We start from the raw sequence: 21,153 nt of genomic DNA, 5'->3' as shown, positions 1-21,153 counted from the left end.
TCAAAGCTTTCTTTGAAAAGCATAAAATATTAAATTAGTTAGCAACTATTATTAATATTAACAAAGGAAATTATTTCTGCATGTCTGCACAGCAACAAAACAGTTAAAAATTTATGTGTGTAAATTTACGTCTGTATTGTTGTTTAAGAGTATAAAGAACCTTCAAACGCATCACTAGGCAGATGATTTTGGCTGAACAAAATACGAAATAACCTAGTCCGACACAATTATCAATTTCGATGCATTTATTAGAAACCAAACTAACTGAATGCATTGTGTTTGTTTTCAACGAAATACTACATACTACATATATGTACAGTGCCGAATTAAAGTATTGGCACAGAGCAGTTTTCGCAATGCATGCAAAGTTTTTTATTATTATTGCTTTTAGCCAATTGTTTAGNGTTTTCGCAATGCATGCAAAGTTTTTTATTATTATTGCTTTTAGCCAATTTGTAGTTCTTACTACAACAAAACACATAAAAATAAAATCCATAAACTGCGTGCAAATTAGGGAAAATTCAATAAATTTGCGTGGTAATTTGTAACATTCGTGGAAGGTGTTGCTCATTTTGTCCATAAAAAAAAAATAATTTTCGAACATACTTTGAATGAAAGAACCTGCGTGAAAAAATTGCCACAAATCAACGCGATTTTCTATTTTCAATTTCAAACATGCACTTTTTTTGTACTAAAATTCAATGGGCTATAAAACTGCATAATTAGAATTTTGCTGAAAAAACTGATTTAAAGCTGCAAATTGATACGTAAATTTATTCAATTTTCCTGAGTTTTGCACAAAAATTGGAGATTTTATTTTTATGTTTTTTGGTGTTGCATAAACTATATTTTCATAAGAAGCTATCACTGCGAAAAATTCACTGTGCCAATACGTTTGTCGGGCACTGTATATACTTAGATGTGTAGGTACATATGAACATACATATGTACTAGGGTGGTTCCTAAGATTAACAAAATCATGGGGAACCCCTTTGTGTTTTTCTAGTTACAAAATAAAGACAACCACAAAAATTTCAAAATTTTAAAACGAATTTTAGGGGTCACTACCGGGGTTTGAAAACACTGAACTTGGTTTTTGGATATCGCAGATATTCGAAAAATTTTGACTTGCAGTAATACATTTTTTCAAGCCCTGGTATCTACTCTTAAAAACTTTTTTAAAAATTTTGAAATTTTCGTTGATGTCTTTTTTTATGCGTAGAACAAAATGGGCCGTATGAATAAAAATAAGCAATTGCTTCTTCTTAATATTTCAGACATTTCACTAGATTTGTTCAAGCAAAATTGATTTTGATAGTTTAGATATTGATATTTTAAGGACCACCCCAATATGTACATACATTCAAATATTCCCAGTTTATTAGCTGTTACTTTTGTAATTATTTGATACTATGCGCCACTCAGCTAATAAGTATGGAGCTTTATCCATACATACAAATATTTATAGATAGATATGTAAATGCGTATGTATTTGGATAGGCTGGTTGTGAATAATAATTATAACAATGATTTTATAGTACAATTTGCTTACTACTTATAATGATTTATGCATTCAATAAGGCGGAATGTAAAGTGATGTTTGCAATTTACGTTCCATACCTACATATGTCCCTTAGTTATTGTTAACAAATGCAATATTTGATTATTTCAGGCTGCGTATTTACATATTCATAAATATATTTATACATAAATATATTTATACATAAATACTATGTATGCAAAGTAAATATATGTATGCATGTCCACGTTTATTAGTAAAATTTGTGGAGCTGTGAACTTAACATAGTTTCGCTAGAGTGTAATATAATTACGTATGTAAAATCTTTACATTAGTTGTCAATTTAAATTACTCATTAGACCATAGGTGCATTGGATGACATTGATTTGTGTGACCAGCTTTGATTTATGCACTCGCAGTTTATTAATTTCATCAAAGCATAGTGGCTCGTTTTTACAGGGTCTAAAATTAGAAGCGCTTAAATATTGGCTGCATATTAGAAGAATTGTAAGATTACCATTTGAGTTGTAGGTTGTGAAAAATTTGAATAGAGTCAATTGATCCGTAAAATATAATAACTATTTTATTCTTAAATTTTCGTATAATCATGAAGAGCGTTGAGGAAAAAAACAGCTACATACATATGAGGACATAAGCGCCTATCGGTCACCTGTCAAATCATAAGACAACTAAGCAGGGACTAAATCTCAGTTAGGGTACCCTGGCTCCCATGGCTCCCATGGCTCTCATATTTAAGTTACAATATCGTGCTTTAAAAATGTATTATACGTAGAGAAAAAATTTGTTATTTTCTAGCTTTTTCAGGAGGAATTTAAAGTTTCTGTACTGTACACTCAGACTGTACATCGGCGATCCAGAAGGCCAACTACACAGCATCTTTGGAAAAAATCGACAAAGGGTTGAAGCCATTTTGGTTCAATTATAACCTCTCTGATTATGAATCAGCTATCAAAATCCAAAAAGCCATTCAAATTAAAAAAAAAAAAAAATTGAACTTATATAGAAATTGGTATCTAGGGGTTCTTGAGATCGCTGATTACGAATATGAATTCAGATTTTTGAATTCAAAATGGCTGTTACAAAATTTGTTAAATTTTTATGAAATTTTTCACCTGTATTGGTTTTTGAATCTACAGCTAAGTGTCTTACATCGAAACCTAACAAAGATTTGAAAAAATGTCCACTGACTTTCAATTTGTAAATAAATCGATGATTTTTGGTTAATTTGAAATTAAATAATTTCGTAAAAGTTCGGCCGCCATATCAAATCTGCTATTTTGGATTTTTCAAATTTCACTTCATATTCATAACAACGCACATCAGCCTTTCTGCTGATTAAGTTATGTCACATGATACTAGCCTAATTTTTAGTTATGATTTCAAATCTGTGATTGAAATTTTTGTATCAGCTCTAATTTAGAAAATATGACACATTCAAAGTATTTTCGAGCATTTTTTTTGATGGAAGAAACTGCCTGAAAAAATTGCCAAAAATCAACGGTAAGTCTTAGATACTTCAAATTTGCACTTTGTTGTTATAAAATTAATGGGGCTACATAACTGCATACTCAAAAAAATTCTAAAAAATCTGATCAAAAAGTCGAAAATTGCATACGAATTTATTGAATTTTTCTCAGTTTTACACAAAGTTTAGAAAATATATTTTTTGTTGTAATATGAATCATAATTTTGTAAAAAATAAGCGAAAAAAATCAAAATAAAAATTGTTGCGTATATTGAAAATTCCCTGTGCCAATACTTTTTTCCGGCAATGTAGTTAATATAATTTTATTAAGATTTTAAGTTGAAAAAAAAAACTTTCTTTCATAAGACTTCTTTGCAGAAGTTGCAGCCAGAGCGCTGTTCTGAATGCTCCAACAATAGTCAGCCAACGTACGAAGGTGAAAGCTAGAGTAAACAAGAGCTGTGAGAAAACAAATGAGGGTATATTTAGAATAAGCGACGTCGAATTGGTAAACATCATCTGTCATAAGTCAGTCATCAGGACAAAAGTGCAATCTTGTTGGCCAGTGTAATCAGTGACCCAAACTACCGTTCGCTATCAAGAATTGGGTAAAACCGTCAACGTTTGTAAAATTTTGTCTGTCACATAAAGTCCGCCAGTTTTTTAAGGGAGGAAAAAATCCTGACGTGATGCAGAAAAACGGTGTTCAGCGACCTCAAAAAATATATGAAACACCTGTTTCGTCAAAAGAGCCATTCATTGTTTTTTTTTTTTAATTTGTGGTCCTGTTTTTGTATTAACTTCCTAATGGAGAACCCGCTGTACAAAAATCGATTATGCATATACATATATGTATGTATGTATTTATAAACACAAATGTACATGTACATACATATGCAAGTAAAGGTATTTGTGTACGAAATTGAATAAGTGAATTTGCAAAATTTCATTATAGCCAATGTTTCGATACCTAGTTGATTTATTTTTAATTATTTAAATTCCTGGCAAGTAATATTATTTGGCATTCAGAGACTTTCAATTCTATCAGTTATATATAGTATGTTCCACTAATGAAATAAAATGATGCAATGATGTATTTATAATGCATTTGAAATTATTATTAAAATATATACATACATACACATATTTATGTAGCTATATATATATGTATGTATTCACTAATACACATACATAACTGCCGTTTGCCTGCATAAATGTGAACACGCAATTATTAATTTTTATTTTTAATCAAATTCAAAAATCCTAAATGCCTGTAATGAATAGTCCAGAGAAGTTCAACCCTGTTGCTGTTCTTTGAAATTAACACTTAGAATTATATGCAATTTATCAAGCAAATTATTTTACGTAACTATGTTGAAAATGTAAGTAAGTAGTAAGTCATCAAAACACCCGTGTAAGAGTACAATTGCAGATATGAAGTAGATTTGGTAAACACAGCTGTAGTTAGATATACTTATTATATCTGGCCTTATACAGGGTAGACCATTTTTTAATATTGGTGTTATTTTCTTTCTCTTGGCAAGACAGCAAGACCACCCACAGCGACTACAACACGCTATTCGTTTTACACAATTAACCACGCAAATTGATTTTCTAGGTAATGTTTTGATGTCGGAGGAAGCGCATTTCCAAGCAAAACTGTAGATTGTGGGGCTCTAAGAATCCAAGGGCAACACACCAGCACCAGTTACACCCGTCCAGATGCACTGTTTGATGTTTGGTTATCGGCCTACATTTTTTCGGGAATGAGGATGAAGCGCCAGAAAACATTTCTGTGGAACAACGATGGACAACTTTTTGCGGCCAACGGCAGAGCAGTTTCCTAATTTGTGGTTCCAACAAGATGGAGCGACTGCGCACACTGCTAGACAAACTATGGACCTATGAACTATGGATGGTAGATCTTATTGGCACTCTCTCTATGTGTTGGCATGGTGATGTTCTAAATCTATCCAATCACGTCTATATACACTTCTGGATATTGCACCTATATACATACATATGTATGAGGGAAAAATGCCGCAGCTTAGACACCCAGAGGCTGGTAACCAACAAGTTGCAGCGTCATCTGGTGGAGTACATAAGTAAGTTGCGATTATCGGATCAAGAAAGTTGACATTGATAGTGTAGTCCCATCTAGTGCTTAACTATGACTGCATAGAGTCCGCTAACGCTTAAGTCATGAAATGTTCCTCTCACTAAAAGTCTAAAGTCATTCGCATGGGAAATAATCAGGCAGCATCTAATCACCAGCTCTTCTAGCAGCAGGCTATTTTCGACCCAAATCCAAAGTAAGGCTGAGAGAATACCAACCTGCGGCATGCCCATGTTTACCTTACCCTGGAATTTTGGCACTGCCCCAGTCTGCTGCAGCAGTTCCGCCTCAGATTGCGTGGTACAAAACCGTAAGTAATGCGGTATAGACCACTAGCTTACCAAGGGATTCGCCAATATCCCCTCAAGGGGAATGCTATAAGCCACTCGATCTCGTGAAGCAGTGAAGTTGAAATGAAAGAAATCTTCCTTTATCGACTTTATGATCGTGTGCAGGGCGATCTCGACCGACCAACAATTGTTGTATGCATTATGAGCTAATGACAGGCGTAGAAAAAAAAGTTATTTCCTCATAATCGTCTTTGCAAAAAACAGTAAGAAGAGAAGGAGATTTTACTTAAAAAATATGTATATGTTTGTACGTATGACAGTAAGGAATAACACCCGAAGTCCGAGCTTGCTTGACTACAATGTACCATTCGATGTGTATGCTTGGGAATGCTGCACAACAAAGATAATACCTATTGATGCCAGAATGTTTTCCTAATACTACCATCAAGTCTTATCAAAAAAATTCCCTTTAGTTTGGGTAGTACTATTTGTATTTGTCGTCGACTTTTTATCCAACTTCGTATTCGTCTTTTTCTTCCACTCCGTATTCGACTTTGCATTCGTCTTCGTATTCAACTTCAATTCAACTCGGTATCTATTATGCGTATTCGTATTCAACTTCGACTTCATATTCGTCTGCGAATTTCACTTCGAATTCGCCTCCATATTTATTTTCATAGTTGCCTTTGTATTCATCTTCTTATGCGCCTTCGTATTATTCGTCGTATTCGACTTCAACTTTGTATTCGACCACGTGTTCGACTTCGACTTCGTATTCGACTTCGCTTCCGTATTTGTCTTCCTATTGCATTTTGAATATGACTTCGTATTCGCTTTCGACTTCGTATTCTAGTCCGTATTCGTATCCCCCTTCGTATTATATTTTGTATTTGCATTGGGCTTCGCGGTCGACTTCGTATACGTATTCGTCTTAGTCTTCATATACATACGTCCTCGAATTTGTCTCCGTATTGGACTTTGTATTCGACTTCGATTTCGGCTTCGCGCTCGTATTTGTACTTATATTCGAATTCGTATTACCCTTCGTATTCGTCTTCGTTTTTCTATCCGCCGTCATCTTTGTTTGTCTTCACATTTGTTTTTGTCTTCATTTGATTTTTCATAACTTTTGCCTTTGGCTTAACCTTAGGTTTAGTCTTAACTATCAACCCCTCATACAATTCTTTAGCAATTTTTTAATATGTACAATGATAATATTTTTATTCTTACCGCAGAAAAGAAACAATGCATCACTTTGATGAGTTAATATAAAAAACACGTGAAAGCAAATTAAAAAAAAAAATAATAATACAAAAAAACAAGGAAGAATAAATTTTCCTGCGCAACTCTTTTTTCATCTCCGATAGTACATATTTACAAATATTGACTTTATTTGCTACATTTAATTAATTTCGTTTCGACTCACCTGTGCATCGGTGAAAAGAAAGACCGTATGATTCAAATTGAAACTGGCTGTCATCAGTATCTTCTTCAGATCATCACGCCAATCGGTTTGCGAGTATGTCTTTGTCACCTGTACGGTCATCAGGCGACAATCAGCAATGCTGGCGGCCAGTCTGCATGAACTACGACGTCCCGAACCACCCATGCCGACCATAAGGATATTGCCGCGCGGCATTTGCAATACACGCGAGACCCTGCAGCACCAACGCAGGCGCATAACGGTAATGGCACAGTGGTACCAATTGTAATAGCGACGCCGCCATTGGGATAAACCAAAACAGCAGCAGCAGCAGCAGCGGATGAAATCAAATGAAATGCAATGAAATGAAAAAAAAAAGAAAAAACTAAAACAAATTCCAATGGATGAGTGAATGCAGCAGCAATGAGTGAATTGAGCGTACAATCGCGCGGCATACAGATGAACCGATAAGTGAATTTCGGTGTTGTGTCGGTTTGATGACCAGCGGTATAGCTGGTTACAGCACGGCCACTGGTTGCTTGCCGCGCGCGGCATGATGGTGGCAATGAAAACCGCATGAACGCAGGAGGCGAAACTACGAATACAAACGCCATTGGACGTGGTGGTGGTACGCCATATAGCGCGGCGGCGGTAACATCAGTGTGCTACCGCAAAAACATAAAATTAATAGAGTTGCCATATTGCGTTGACACGCACATGCACGCCGTTGCAGCATAGCCGATAATAATATCTACTGAATTTTGTACACGCAATCACACGCTTGGCTGTTTGGTCGGCGGTTGCCATTTGCGTGCTTGCATGACACAGGCGCGTCCGTCACGTATACGCCGCGGACACAACCGCGAGTCTGACGCTGGTGCAGTGCTGATTTGGAAAATGCATTTAAATACATACATACATTGTATTTGGCTATGTGTGTGTGTATGTTGGTGCATACATATTTGCATTTTAATTCGCACGCATGCACGCTTGATTGTGTAGTAGTAATTGTTCGTTTGCAGTCAGCTGCTACAGCCGCGCTTTACTCACCTCGATATATGTTCGATGGCGAAACGAAATAACACCAAGTCCATTGGTGTATTCGAGAATGCATTGTAATCGCGCAGATAGTAGTGCATCAGTTTTTCCAATTTATCATAACTTTCGACCTCATCGTAAATTTTCGGATCTGCATCTGGCTCCAAATAATTACCGTAAAATAAATTCCGCAAATCATCATCGGTCAGTTTGGCGCCCGGCTCGGATAAGCGGTCGGCGAAAGCTCGCTCCAATGGTAAGCGTATATTCGTTTTGCATGCATTATTCACCATGTCCAGCAGTGCATCACGATCCCGTTGCTCAATCAGACTGCAATAATAACAAACACAATAACAAAATATTACATGCAATGTGATACAATGATGATGGTTATCCAGCCCTGTGGCCGGCTTAGTAACTGCATGTACTCTATGTATGTATGTATGTATGTATGGTTGTGTGCAGTACTTAGTGCAAAGCGTGCTATAGAAATTTCAGTTGAAATGCTGAATGTCGAATGATTATGAATTATGATATCAATGCGAGTAAAATTAGCGTAATAAAGGCGCTTATTGCTGGCGGTAAATAGCCGCCGCATATGCAAACCGTGCAAAACCGTGAATGGACTGCAATTGCAAAGGTATCTATTACCTATCTCAGCATGCATGCATTCCAGCAAAATTAGCAAACATACGAAAAGTCAGCATTAAGTCTACATATCCATATTGTTTTTCTACTTAGTGCAAAATTAGCAGTGAAAATTCAGGTATTGGAATTCGTTGGACTTTTTTGTGTACAAAGCAGCTGGCATTAGAGATTAAAAGTCAGTGCTAAGCGATGCGTATGTATGTATGTATATGTGTATGCAAAGCTTAAAAATCAGTTTTACGAGTTGGAAATATTACTTAGCAAGTGCAATTAATGTTTTTCTCCCTTGCATTGACAAACCAGGCACTCACAGGCCTCAATGTATATCCGGTCAAAACGGATCTAGTGTTCTTCACCGGGAATTATATTGTACTGTTCTAGGGAGAACTAATGTGGTGGACAAAAATGAATACGAAAACATGTGAAAAACTTATCGATAGAATTCATGTGGTCTCAGATGCAACGATAGAAGGTGTAGGTGTACATATACATATTTCAATGAAATAGGAGAACAAGGCTCAAACTACCAAAATACTGCCGCATCTTCCAGACAGAAGTCACGGCAAAAAAAACGCGGTGGAGCTAGTTTATTTCTATATGGATAGCGAAGCAGCCATAAAATCCATAGTGTTAAATACGACGACCTCAAAGAATGCGCTAAAATAGAAAAATTAATTAACACTCCTAGCATAAACTAGAAAAATTCACTTCTACTGGGTACCTGGGTATAGGAGCATGCGGGAAACGAAAGCGAGGATGCTCTGGCAAAGCAAAGAGTGCTACTAAACATTGAAATATTATCTCCCTACTGGCTCATAAAAGGGAATGTGTCCCAAGACCCGGAAAAAAGCTAGCCCTACAACATGGGGGAAAAGCAAGTAAGTATAAGGGACATGCTTTGGTCACCTGATCTGAAATAACTAAAACTTATACTCTGCATATTCTGTTGGTTTTCATAACTGCTCACAATTTTTTATTCCATAAAACGGGTTTGGCAAGTAGCGATAGCTGTAGGAAGTTCAAAATGGAAAAAGAAACGGTAGAGCACATACTTTGGCGGCCTCAAATTGGTGTAGAAGTGAAGGACTCAGCCTAAAATTGTTTTCGTTTCGTTTACAATCTAAAAGCAAGTTTTTGAATCGGTCATACTTGGAGGGACAGTGCTCAAATACCCTGATGAGACAAAATATCTAGGAATTAAGTTAGTTAAAGGACTTAGTTGGAACTCCCATCTTCATAAAACTATTGCTGAAAGCAGACGCGGTTTTGGTATGTAGTCTTTACTCCAATTTGACAGAGTGATCTTACCGCATGGTCAGCCAGCTAACTGATTACGCCTTTTGCTTCCATAGCCATGATGAAAGTACTTCAACACTATCTGATGACAATATTTCTCCCTGGTTATAAAGAAGTGGTCTTTCTGACTCCATGACCAAATAGATTTATCTTAACAGAAAGTTTATAGTGAAAATCTCAGATCGTGAAACTGGACTAAAGAGCTCCCTGTTCTTGATTCCAGATATGTACAATGACACTATGGTGGTTCAAGGATGCATGAACATCCCTTTCGATTACTCATCATCACCTCGAGTAATGTAGGCAGGCGCTCGTAAAAAAAAAACTCGGAAAACTTAAAAAAAACTTATCTCGCGGGATATGTTTTGGTCATGATTGACTTAGCTACATTTAGGTAATGAGTGAGTCGATGGTAGCCCTTTGATTGAAAGTATTTGAAGCCAGCTCAATACTTATAATTGATTTGGTTTTCATTTAAGTGATCAGCGGACCCCAACGATACTTTGAGGATGTTTTCATGCTCACCTGTAGTACTACTCACTACTCCGCTCCGTGTCGTAACGAAGGTGATTCTTTAGTTACTTTTTTACTTTAAGCTTATTTGAGATACAGTAGCGGATCTTATTTTGAGGCGAAATAGGTTAGTATTCGGTTCGAGAACTAGGCCATTCTCCAGCAAAACGGAACCTTCGTTATCCAATGTATTTTTCTTTCGTTATGAATTCGAAATCCAGTCCATTATCGAATTGGAATTTTAATGAGAGAGAGAGTGATTTTCTTATATTTCCCTTCAAGAATGAGCTGAATTTCACTTTCTTTCATGTTACTATGGTTTCCATTTGTTTTTTCGAACCCATCTCGAGTGTATTTCCAATATACTATGAACGTTGGAAAACTAAGGTTGCTTATGAGTTGGTTCTCACTTCGATATTCGTATTGGATATCGAAGATCATTTTCGAACGTTCGCCAAAATGTTTATTGGGTTTTTACCAAGGGAAAAACGTTTATTTTTGTAAGTGTGCAAAATGATTTTTTGCCACAAAAAATGAGCAAATTATCTATAGTACTTTGTAAGAAAAAAACGGCGTCTAATAACACCCAGCGCCTAAAAGCATACTACAACCTCAATAGAAAGGGCAGCACATATACACAGCTGCATGTTCGCACATTTCATAAAGTGTCAAATAATGGGGCTTATTAAAGTAATATGTTGATTGTACTTCCAATCATGCTAAGCCTTGCATGCCGAATTCACCGAATAACTCGTCCGCAAATTATTTGCAGACTCTGCTTGACTTACAACTTTGCAGAGGTGGTAGCTAATGGTTATTTTTTGGAAACAGTGCCTACCCACCATTGAATAAATATTTTTTTAGATAAATACATTTACATGCTTACACCTTGGTCTCCCCTCTCACTGAGTTATTCAGTGATAGTTTATCAAAAACCCTAATAAAAACAAAAAAAAATTCGTCAACACTCGTTGAAAGCTTCTTTAAACTAAATTTGTGACCTCATTTAAATAATTTTTTTTTTCCTTCCTTATCAATGTACATATCTAACTTAAAAATCACTTCCGAGTGGAACAGCATAAATGTTCAGTACGCTACATATAATTAGCATAGGTATCCATTACGAACAGGGAAACGGCATAAAAACTTAAAAGCTACTTAAGCGCATGACATACTTAAATAGATGCCATGCAAAAAAAAATAAAACAAAACTGAAATTGTGAAAAAAAATGCCTAACACCGTTGTAACATAACTAAGCGTGCCTCGTTACATGCAAGCACCTTTTACATAAGCAACTATCTATGCAAACACGTATGCACATTTGTATGTACATTAGACTGCATCACAAAAACAAAAAAATCGGTTTTGCCGCCGGGATTGGAAAACCTATTATATTTAAAGACGTCCGCCAAAATATTTCGGAAAAATATCAAGATTTACGTGAGCTGGACCGATTTTAAAATATCTAAAAAAATGGAGTTTTTTATGAATAAAAATAGTTTATTATAAAACTTTTTGAAAAAAATCCCCTCAGATGACAAAACAGATTAAGTTTAAAAAATCTGCATTAAAATATTTAAAAATTTAAAATTTAAATAAATTTTTTTTTTTAATATTTCTATGAAAATTTTTTAAGCTTAAGCCGTTTTGTCATTTGAGGGGATTTTTTTTTTAAGTCTGTAAGAAACTATTTTTATTCATAAAAAACTCCATTTTTGGGGGTATTTTCAAATCGGTCCAGCTAACGTAAATCTTAATATTTTTCGGAAATATTTTGGTGGACGTCTAAAAATATAATAGATTTTTAGAATTCCAATGGAAACACAGTACCGATTTTTTTTTTTATATTGGGAGTGATTCAGTCTAATGTACCTATGTATCTACATTTATGCATAAACAGTTAAAAAGCGAGCATACAAACCGGTCGTAAAACACACGATACGTTTCATGAGCCCACAAACGGCCCAGCTTCTCAACTTCCTGTAGCCTTTTAGCCGGAACGAGGACAATGCCCTGAAAGACGCGAGTGATGTCACGTAGCGAGAATGTGTAATGAGATTTGGCGGGTGTTGGTAGGAAAATGCTGAGTGCTTGACGATAAACGTTGACCATTGCTTCGGCAAGACCCTAAAAAAGCAGTAAGAAAAAATATATATTATTTATATATTTATATTAGACACCAAACAAAAAGGTACTTAAGTGCAGTTTATTACTGAAATATTTTCAAATGGGGTTGTTAGCTTTTTAAAAAATGAGTAGTAGTAATAAAATATGTAAATCAGTTATACTATGTATTAGATACATTTTGAAAGTTGTTACATAGAGTGCGCAAGTAAAAAAAAAAACCAGTAAGGAAAAAGCTGTCTTTGGTTATGCGGAAGGCTCCGTATCTTTCATGAATAAAATAAAATTAAACTTTTTTTTTGCTTGTGATGCGGGAGCTGGAGATTATACTAAATTGATCTTGCGGGCGCAAATCCGCAAAGGAGAGAGGCAACTGGCGAAGTTTTTTGATCTCGGCCCAAACCGACAAATGGTTGAAGTGGCAAATGAGAAGAACAAGATCTTGCGGATATTCACAGTGAAATTTTTATTTATAATAAGCAAACAGGGTACAAATCATCAGGCCCTGTCCCACTTACATAAATGGAGGAATTATACACAAAAGCTCATATCTGAACAATCAGTGGTTTGAGAGATTTAATACATACCTCATAGATCACCGATCTTGATGTTTTTTTCAGTAGACTTTTTAGAATTGATTAGTAAATAGTTTACAAAATTTTAGGGGTTTAGCTATCTAAATTAAGGGCATTTGAAGTAAAAAGTCATATATTGCAATAAACCGATTTTGCCACTTCTGGCAAATGATTCATACATTATAATGAGGCATCCCTGTACCAAATTTTGATGAGATATCTCGATACAGTGAGATACAAGTGAGGGATTAGTTTGTGTTCAAACAAATGGAACGGGCAGACAGACATGGGAAAATCGATTCAGCTTGTCCTTCTGATAACTTCGATGTACTTTTTTATGGGTCTATCTCTTCCTCTTCTGGTACTTACAAACATCGGACCAAAATTATATTAAAATTTCAAGTCAGCCTTAAGACTCAGGGAGGTTTCTGGACCTACGTTACATCCGGACACTCGAAAATTTGAAGGAAGATGGCACTCATACCGATACTTGATAGTACTGCATACCATCAAACACTTTCGCCAACAAGTATAAAATTACCATAACACTTCGGCAAAACTGAAGCAACAAGCCTCACACACATGCGCAAAGCTATAAACTTCCAAACTCAACGGAAAGGTCGAAGAAGGAGTCTTTTACCCAGAGCAGGAACTAGAAATATCTTTTTCGGCTTCCTGAATACTGTGATTAGTGTAAACCATATGGAGGTGCTGGTTATGCAGGAGCCCACTCGGTACCTAGTGAGAAGACCTAAGGAGAAATTACAGGCTTTTATCTGCTCTGACAGTCATGCAGACTCTGGATTGATGCGAAGACAACTGAAAATGTCTCACTCAATGCCGCAGATCTCTAGAACAGATGACCCAACATTATAGAGTACAACTCATATGGGTGCCTGGACATCGAGATATTGAGGGTAAGTGCGAAGCTGAACGAAATGGTTTGATACCGCGTGAGCATCGCAAAATCGTAGAGGGAATGCAGATGGCAAATGGTATCATATTGCGACTGCCCTTCGCCTAAGTGTAAGGAGGAGAGTCACGCTCTGTGTGGCCATTCCAACTTAACCCCATCCCTGCACGAAATATGCCGCTTACCGGCAGCTTGTGCTCACATATCGGCTGTTGCGTGATGAATACGGCTAAGGTAGGTTAGTTTATATTTGAGTAGACAACAAAAGGCCTTCTTTTGCAATACCAATATGAATGCCAACTGCTAAGCTATTGCGAAATACGCTCTGCTCAGGACGAGATCTCGCAGGCTGCTGATGTCTGTCTTGTATAGCTTCTCAGAGACCTGCTAGAAAAGTGAGACCAAATAGTATACATCAAGACTAGACTTTTGATTGCCAGAAAGCCCTATATCCCTTCTGTCTGGAGAAATTACTTCGAAGGTGTAATTAGTAGTTGTGTAGTGCCCAGGCAATCAGGTACATATATCAGCTAGATATGGAAGTATTCAGAGACGCTTGAGAGTCAGTTTGGACAGCCTTTAAACAATTTTAATAGCATCGTAAGTTAGCTTAAAGCCCAGCTACGCTCTCAGTAGAGGCAGTCTTTTGGATAGCGGCTTGAGACTGCCACAGATGTCGCTAGCCACCGCAGCTTGGTCGGCTACTTGTATTGAAAAAATAAATAACGGGAACTAGTCATATTTCTGTAATGGTTCGGCAATTTCCTACGAGGTTTCGTGTTTATACATATACTCATATGTTTTTTACTACAATACGTTTGTTTCAAACTAACGGTACATGTACTTACCCGCGATAGCAGCGCCACCTTTTCAGGATAATCCTTGGCGAAATGCCAATCGCCAATTGCTGTGAATATTTTAATGATGGTCGAATCCTCAAACGAGTCCACAGCGACGAGAAATGTGTGCCGATAGAAGCGTGGAAAGATAAAGTTGCTGCCACCCGGCACGCCCATAGCGCCGAGAAAACTCTGCATAAACAAACGGTGGGAGGAGAGCAGAGAACACTAAAAACAATGAAGTTACAACAATAGCAACATATGTATGTATTAACAAACAGCAGAAAAAACAAAAACAAAAACAAAAAAAAATGTAAACCAACGTCCAAACAAACAACACATGAACAAGTCACATTTGTTTTATTGTTGTTTGCGCTTTTACAGCTTTTTTTGCGATTGTAAAAAAATGTTAAAAATTTATTTCACATAAAAACAATAAATAAAATGTAAAAGCGAAAACTCCGACTGCAACAAAAAAAAGTTTAAAAGTTAAATAACAAACAAAAAAAAAAACATTGTAAAAATTTTCGAAAAGCAAAAAAAAAACTTTGGAATGAAAACTTTTGCAATATGTACGGCAATTTGGTGGTTTGGTTGGCAGTGTGGGCGGCTAACCGCGTTGCCAAAGAGCCAAAATATGCGGAAGTATCCACCGATATGCAAACACATACATACACGCACACACTCACACACAGCCACAGACACGTTTACTATTAAGCACTTGCATTGCCAATTAAGGTTTGAGTGCTAACTGTGTGTATGTGAGTGTGTGTTCGTGTGCTGCTTTTTTTCTGTGAAGTGAGTGCGAGTGGCCGCGCAAAAAAGTTTTAAATATTACAAAATTGTTGTAATTTTTTAATATAACACATACATTGCTGCGGAACACGCGCGTATTTTGTTTTTAAATATTTTTATTTTTTTTTGAAATCGCATATCGGTTGGCAGCAAAAAAAAAAACGAATTGTATTTTTTTGGGGGGAAACTCGGTTGCGCTCAATTTCACAGCAAACAACTTTCGTCCTGTTCGGACGCAACAACAACAGCAGCAGCAGCAGCAGGGTCATCAAAGGCCCTCACACTTAATTAAATGGAAGGCCTTTCGCATTCATGTGGCATTTTTTTTTTTTCGTTATAAATTTTAAGCAATCAACTTAAAACATGCTGAACAACCACCTACGTGTAGGTGGTGAAGTGCGCTGGGTATGCGAAGCGTTGCAAAATACCTGTGCCGCATATGCATGCACAAATCCGCATACATACATACATAGGTGTACACATAGACACACGTAGGCTTCGTAGCTTTTGCCGTTAAAAAGTCACCATTGTAAACAATTTTTGCTCTTATCCCATATTTACTCCCTCTTACCATATTTACCCCCTCTTACCATATCGACCAATTCAATTTTTGTTGTGTCCACCAAATCAGACCAGTAGCCATGATCCAACCATTGTCGTATCAATTCGAGCGGCGGCTGTGAACCGTATGTGTCCTTCGACGGCATGGCAACATCGTCGCAAAATATTAAACACTGCAAAAACACGTTAACGTGTTGCATCAAAATAATTAATATAAAGCGAAGCCATGTAAAATGAATAATTTTTTGCAATAAAGCTATTTGCACAATTTTACCCTTCTGCCTAGGGGCGGTCCGTATACGCCTTTTCGTCGCCGATCCAGCTTTGACATAATGGTTTCCTGTACCTGGAGGACAAAAAAAAAACAAAATAAAAAGAACGCGTCATTGATTTTAATGCAAAATGTAACCAAAATAAATAAATAAAAAATGTATAAATATGTGCTTGTACATACATATATGCATGTATGTATATTAGGGTTGTTCTTAAATGTAGGAAGCAAAATTTTTCATCAGATTTCCTAAGCCTCAACCACAACGTCGATGCTACTAAATATAGTCGAAGATATCACATATAAATTTTGGCCCCGATTGGAGTCGGTTAAGGCGTGGCACACAGGGGTCCAAATTTAGATTACCCTATGAAGACGCTTTAACCGACTCCAAAGGGGACCAAAGCATATTTTAGCATTGCAACGAATTTTCAACATAAGCGAAATGAAATCTTGTTTACAAGTTTCGGCATTTTGTACGTACAGTAAAATAGCTAAAATCGGACGGTTTTTATATTGTCCCAAATCACATTCTAAAGCAGGTAATTTTGTGTTTAAATCGATATAAAAGGCGAGGAAGTTATTTTTTCATTGAAAAGTTTAATCTTTTAACTCCCACTAAAGAGGTGTCTTGAGCCTATTTTTGAAAAAAGAAAGAACTAGATGCTAAAAGAAAAATATTGAAATGTTTATGCAGAATCATGGTTGAAAGGAATTCTGGCATCTGAGTATTGTTGTTGTTGTAGCGACACTCAAAAACCTCTGACTAAATCGACTAGTCTATCAATCGTACCAGAGCGAGGTAGGTGGTAACTAAGTGAATTTGTGTGGGCAGGTGGGAGATCCTTCAGCCAAATGCAATATCCAGCCGACTGCAGTGGCAGAGTTAACTACTATGAGGGTCTCGCGCGTCAGCGGAAGCTTTTTGACTGCTCTCGGTGGGGTGCGATTGGGCTCCAATTGCGAAATTCATAGCGCAAGAGTGTCTGAATTGTAATAGAGTCTCTGTGAATGTCACTTATGGCTTGTTGATACGCCGTCGGATCCAGTCAAAGGGCTACGTAAGTCTGGATACCGTTCGTATGTTCGTGGAGGTGCCTACTGATGTCCCCGTGGAACGAGGCTCGGAGCTTCTTGCGATAGCAGCGTAACACAAACTGTTTGCTGAGCATTAAATTATGTTTTCTAACTGGCAGCATTCGAACCTCGCTCTGCAGGTTGTGTTCAAACGACGTCAGAAGGCAAATCCGGAGTGCGACAGAATCGGCGAAGATGCGATAGCCGTTTACGTTTGCATATAGGTCGCCGGTTCGATTGTTGGACGCCAATATCGATCAATCGTTAGCGTAGAAGATCTTCCGCTGGTAGACGAAGCTTCGAGAATCAGATGTTAAACAGTAGCCGGGGTAAGACAACATCCCGTGTGACCCTTTGTTCTTTCAGTATTTTTCGCTTGAAGGTTCGAACTCGAAAAAATACTGAGGTACCACTCAGGTAATTTGCCGTCCACCGTTTTAGACCTCCACCAGCTTGCAATAGCAAATAGTTTCAAATGCCTATGAAGGGCCCAGCGCCACCAGGACAGTTCTTTCGCAGGGGCGGATATGGTTAAGGCCGCGAGTTCCCTGGGTGTATATGACCTTAGGTGCTCTGGTGGTGCTGTGCGCCACACCTACCACGGACCCAGCAAGCCCTCGAATGTATGCACAACTGAGGAAAGGAGAGTTATTGGGCAATAAGCCTCCCAGTTGTTGAATAATTCCACCGACTTAAGTAGTGAGACCACTTACCCTGAATTTATAGAGCAGAAATATAAAGGTGATCATAGATAGGAGAGCTATTTTTGTCCCAACGGATCCGAATTTTCAAACATCAGCACTAGCGTGGGCCAAAAGTCCGCTTTTTTTTAGAATTTTGACTAGTAATAGCAAAAATATGGTCCATTATGCTCTAATCATAATCTGTGTCAAAAGATGACAATTTTGGTTAATATCTTAGCCTCGCCCAAGTCCATCAAAGTTCAAGTGCTAAACATTTTTTTCTTAGCTAAACAAAAACCTACTTTAAAAAATTGAACATTTAAATCACATTTTTTTCATGAAATTAAGATTCATTTACATACTATTTCGTAAATTGATTTGTTATTTTTTTTTGAGCATTGGATTAAATAGCTCTAATTAAAATATATGAGAATGCAAGAATTTCTAGTTTATTTTTTTAGTATTCAAATTAATTTGCGAAAATATGATTTCCAAAAGCAACTTGAAACAATTTGTTTCAAATAAGGAAACGCTGCTCCTTCATCGTCTTCTTTTATTTTAAAAATTTACTTACGCAGAAAACCGCAACAGTAATTTTTATTTTTTCGTTCAAATCGGAGATTTCATAAAAGAAACTTTAATTTGTCCTAAGAAAGAATTTAAAAAACTATAATTTACAGTTAATACATACTATGAAACTGGCAAGTTTGGGAACAGGATAGTTTTAACAGAAAACAAAACAGTTTTAAGAGAAAGACGTAAATAACTCTCGTTTCATTGCATTTCGGCAATTTTTTTTCGGCAAATAATTTCTAATATATTATTAACAATTAACAGCAATTAGTCCAAAACGCGATCTTAAAACGATTGAGAAAATAATAATATTTTCAAAATTGTTTTTAACTTTTATAAAAAAAAAAATTAAATGGGAAGACAACATCATCATTCTTAACTGGTTAAAAAATGAGCAAAATCGGTATGACCAATCACGAGACAACAAAAAAAATCCAAGAATTTTGAAAAAAGTTCAGAAAGTAATTCGAATTTCGAAAAAACTTGAAGTTTGCATATTTTTTTATCGTTGTGAAAGAAAAAAATTAATTCCACAAAAACTCGACCTTCGAAAAATTGTGGTCTCTGTGCAAAATTTTATTCAAACTATTACGAACATGAGCTGGAATCAAGTTCCAGGTGCGAATAGCATTGACAAAAAAGAGTCTTGCATAAATATGCTAGGTAATAATAGTTGGGTATAGTCATTTCCGTTAGGCGCACAAATTTCGGCAAAGAAAATTTTTAAAACATCGAATTTATGCCAAAAATACGACTGCTGCGTTCAGTGTGGTCAGTTTTTGTGCTAATCGCGGAGTGTTAATTAGATAATTTTTTGATTTCTATTGCTTAGATTTCAAGCTAAAGATATTAGACTTGTTTGGATGAATTTAAGCATTTCACATCACTCAGCTATAACAATCACCAGACTCACATTGGTGATAATGGCGCACAAATCATCCTTTTTCTATACAAAATTCGTTTTTGCATAATTTAACTAAATTTAATTGTATCTGCCAAATTTTTGTGCGATTTTTTATTTACGATTAGCATCCCACTCTACACTAAAACTAATTTAAGAAACGTATTAAAAGTTTAGCCAAAAAACGTTCCACGCGTATAATGGCTTTTTGTCCGACTTAATTCCTAATATTGACAGACAAAAGCCGATAAAAATAGGTCGCTGATAGATTAACGAATGTCAGCTAAGAAAATTATTATGTATTAAACATTTGTATGCGAATTAGAATTTAAATAAAAACTTTATAATAATGCAAATTGGGCACTTTTTGATTTAAACGCAAAAAAAAAAGCGAACGCAACCGATTTGCATAAACGTCGCGCAGAATTAAGAACAATAAAACAAACCGGCTTGAATTAACTAGCAAGCGAACCAAACAAAGTACCTACCTGCAGCGCTTTGGCGAGTGAATGTAAAAATGTAAATGTCATATTGTGATAAATTAAAAAACAAAAAAAAAAAAATGAAAAAAACAAAAACATAAAAAAACCTTCCGAGAGCTTAGATAAAAATGAATGGTGCGCCATTTTTAGTGGTGGGCAAGTTGATTAGCCAGCAGCAGAGTGGCAAGCAGTGTGGAACAATGGCAGAGCAGTTATGTAGTTGAATGAACCTCATTTCGAATTTGGCCAACAGCAAAGAGCATGTTGGTGCAAAAGTTATGCTTGCTAGCTGGTCGTTAAGTTGTTGGCGGTTATGAAGAAGATATCGTTGCGGTTACTGTTTGGCAAACTCAATTTGGAGATGGCAACCGCGCACAGTCACTTTTGACCAGGTGGGCGGTGAGGTTGGCTGCAAACTGTTGCACATAACCACATGCAGAAATATGTATCTCAGTACATGGATATGAACATGTGTATGTAAATACTGTAGTAGTACGTACTTCATCCACCTACGCATTGCCGCCTGCCCCTAGTGGCATTGCTTACCTCATTTGCTCATATGAAAACTACCTATGTATGTGCATATGCGTGTATGTATAGGGTCGTGCCAAGTAGTGTCGTGCTGCTGCCAATTTTGGCATTTGAATGGATCTCAGCAGTTGCAGTGGCAAACGAGCTACCAAAATGGCTGTAATAACTGAACAATTTCTAAGCAACTTCAGCTACTAGTAACACTCGTTGTACAAACTTGTACCCATACATCACTACACTTCAGCGCCGCTCACTCACATTGGCCATTTGTATAAACGTTAGTATGTATGTACATATGAAGATTAGGGCGGAGCGGACAAAAATTGTTGCGTTTCGAACTTCTAATAGCGGGGGATCGTTTTTTTGCCACCCTATTTTGATTAAAATTTTGAGATTTTTGTAAATTCTTATCAAATAACGTAATCTATCAAAATCCTTTTTAGAAAATTTGTAAGTAAGCAGTTTTGTAGGCTATTAAATTTAGTATAGTAAAAAAAA

At 36.5% G+C, this 21,153-nt stretch overlaps 1 protein-coding gene across 1 annotated transcript in view; it reads right to left on the bottom strand.

Moving 5' to 3' along the window:
* Dnah3 (dynein heavy chain 3, axonemal) overlaps window positions 1-21,153 on the bottom strand; it is a gene marked incomplete at both ends in the record, with an annotated part of 130,078 nt that overhangs the window by 53,410 nt on the left and 55,515 nt on the right. The window contains 6 exons of the mRNA XM_017617236.1: window positions 6,838-7,069; window positions 7,885-8,202; window positions 12,252-12,457; window positions 14,791-14,973; window positions 16,167-16,310; window positions 16,412-16,483. Coding sequence (XP_017472725.1) covers window positions 6,838-7,069; window positions 7,885-8,202; window positions 12,252-12,457; window positions 14,791-14,973; window positions 16,167-16,310; window positions 16,412-16,483 — 1,155 coding nt within the window. The remainder of the gene's footprint in view (window positions 1-6,837; window positions 7,070-7,884; window positions 8,203-12,251; window positions 12,458-14,790; window positions 14,974-16,166; window positions 16,311-16,411; window positions 16,484-21,153) is intronic.

Source organism: Rhagoletis zephyria, unplaced genomic scaffold, assembly GCF_001687245.7.
Source record: "Rhagoletis zephyria isolate East Lansing unplaced genomic scaffold, Rhagoletis_zephyria_1.1 Rzeph_scaffold_01367, whole genome shotgun sequence".
Taxonomy (NCBI): Eukaryota; Metazoa; Arthropoda; class Insecta; order Diptera; family Tephritidae; genus Rhagoletis; species Rhagoletis zephyria.
Note: the sequence above shows the minus strand (reverse complement) of the source record. Positions and strands in the feature narration are given on the sequence as shown.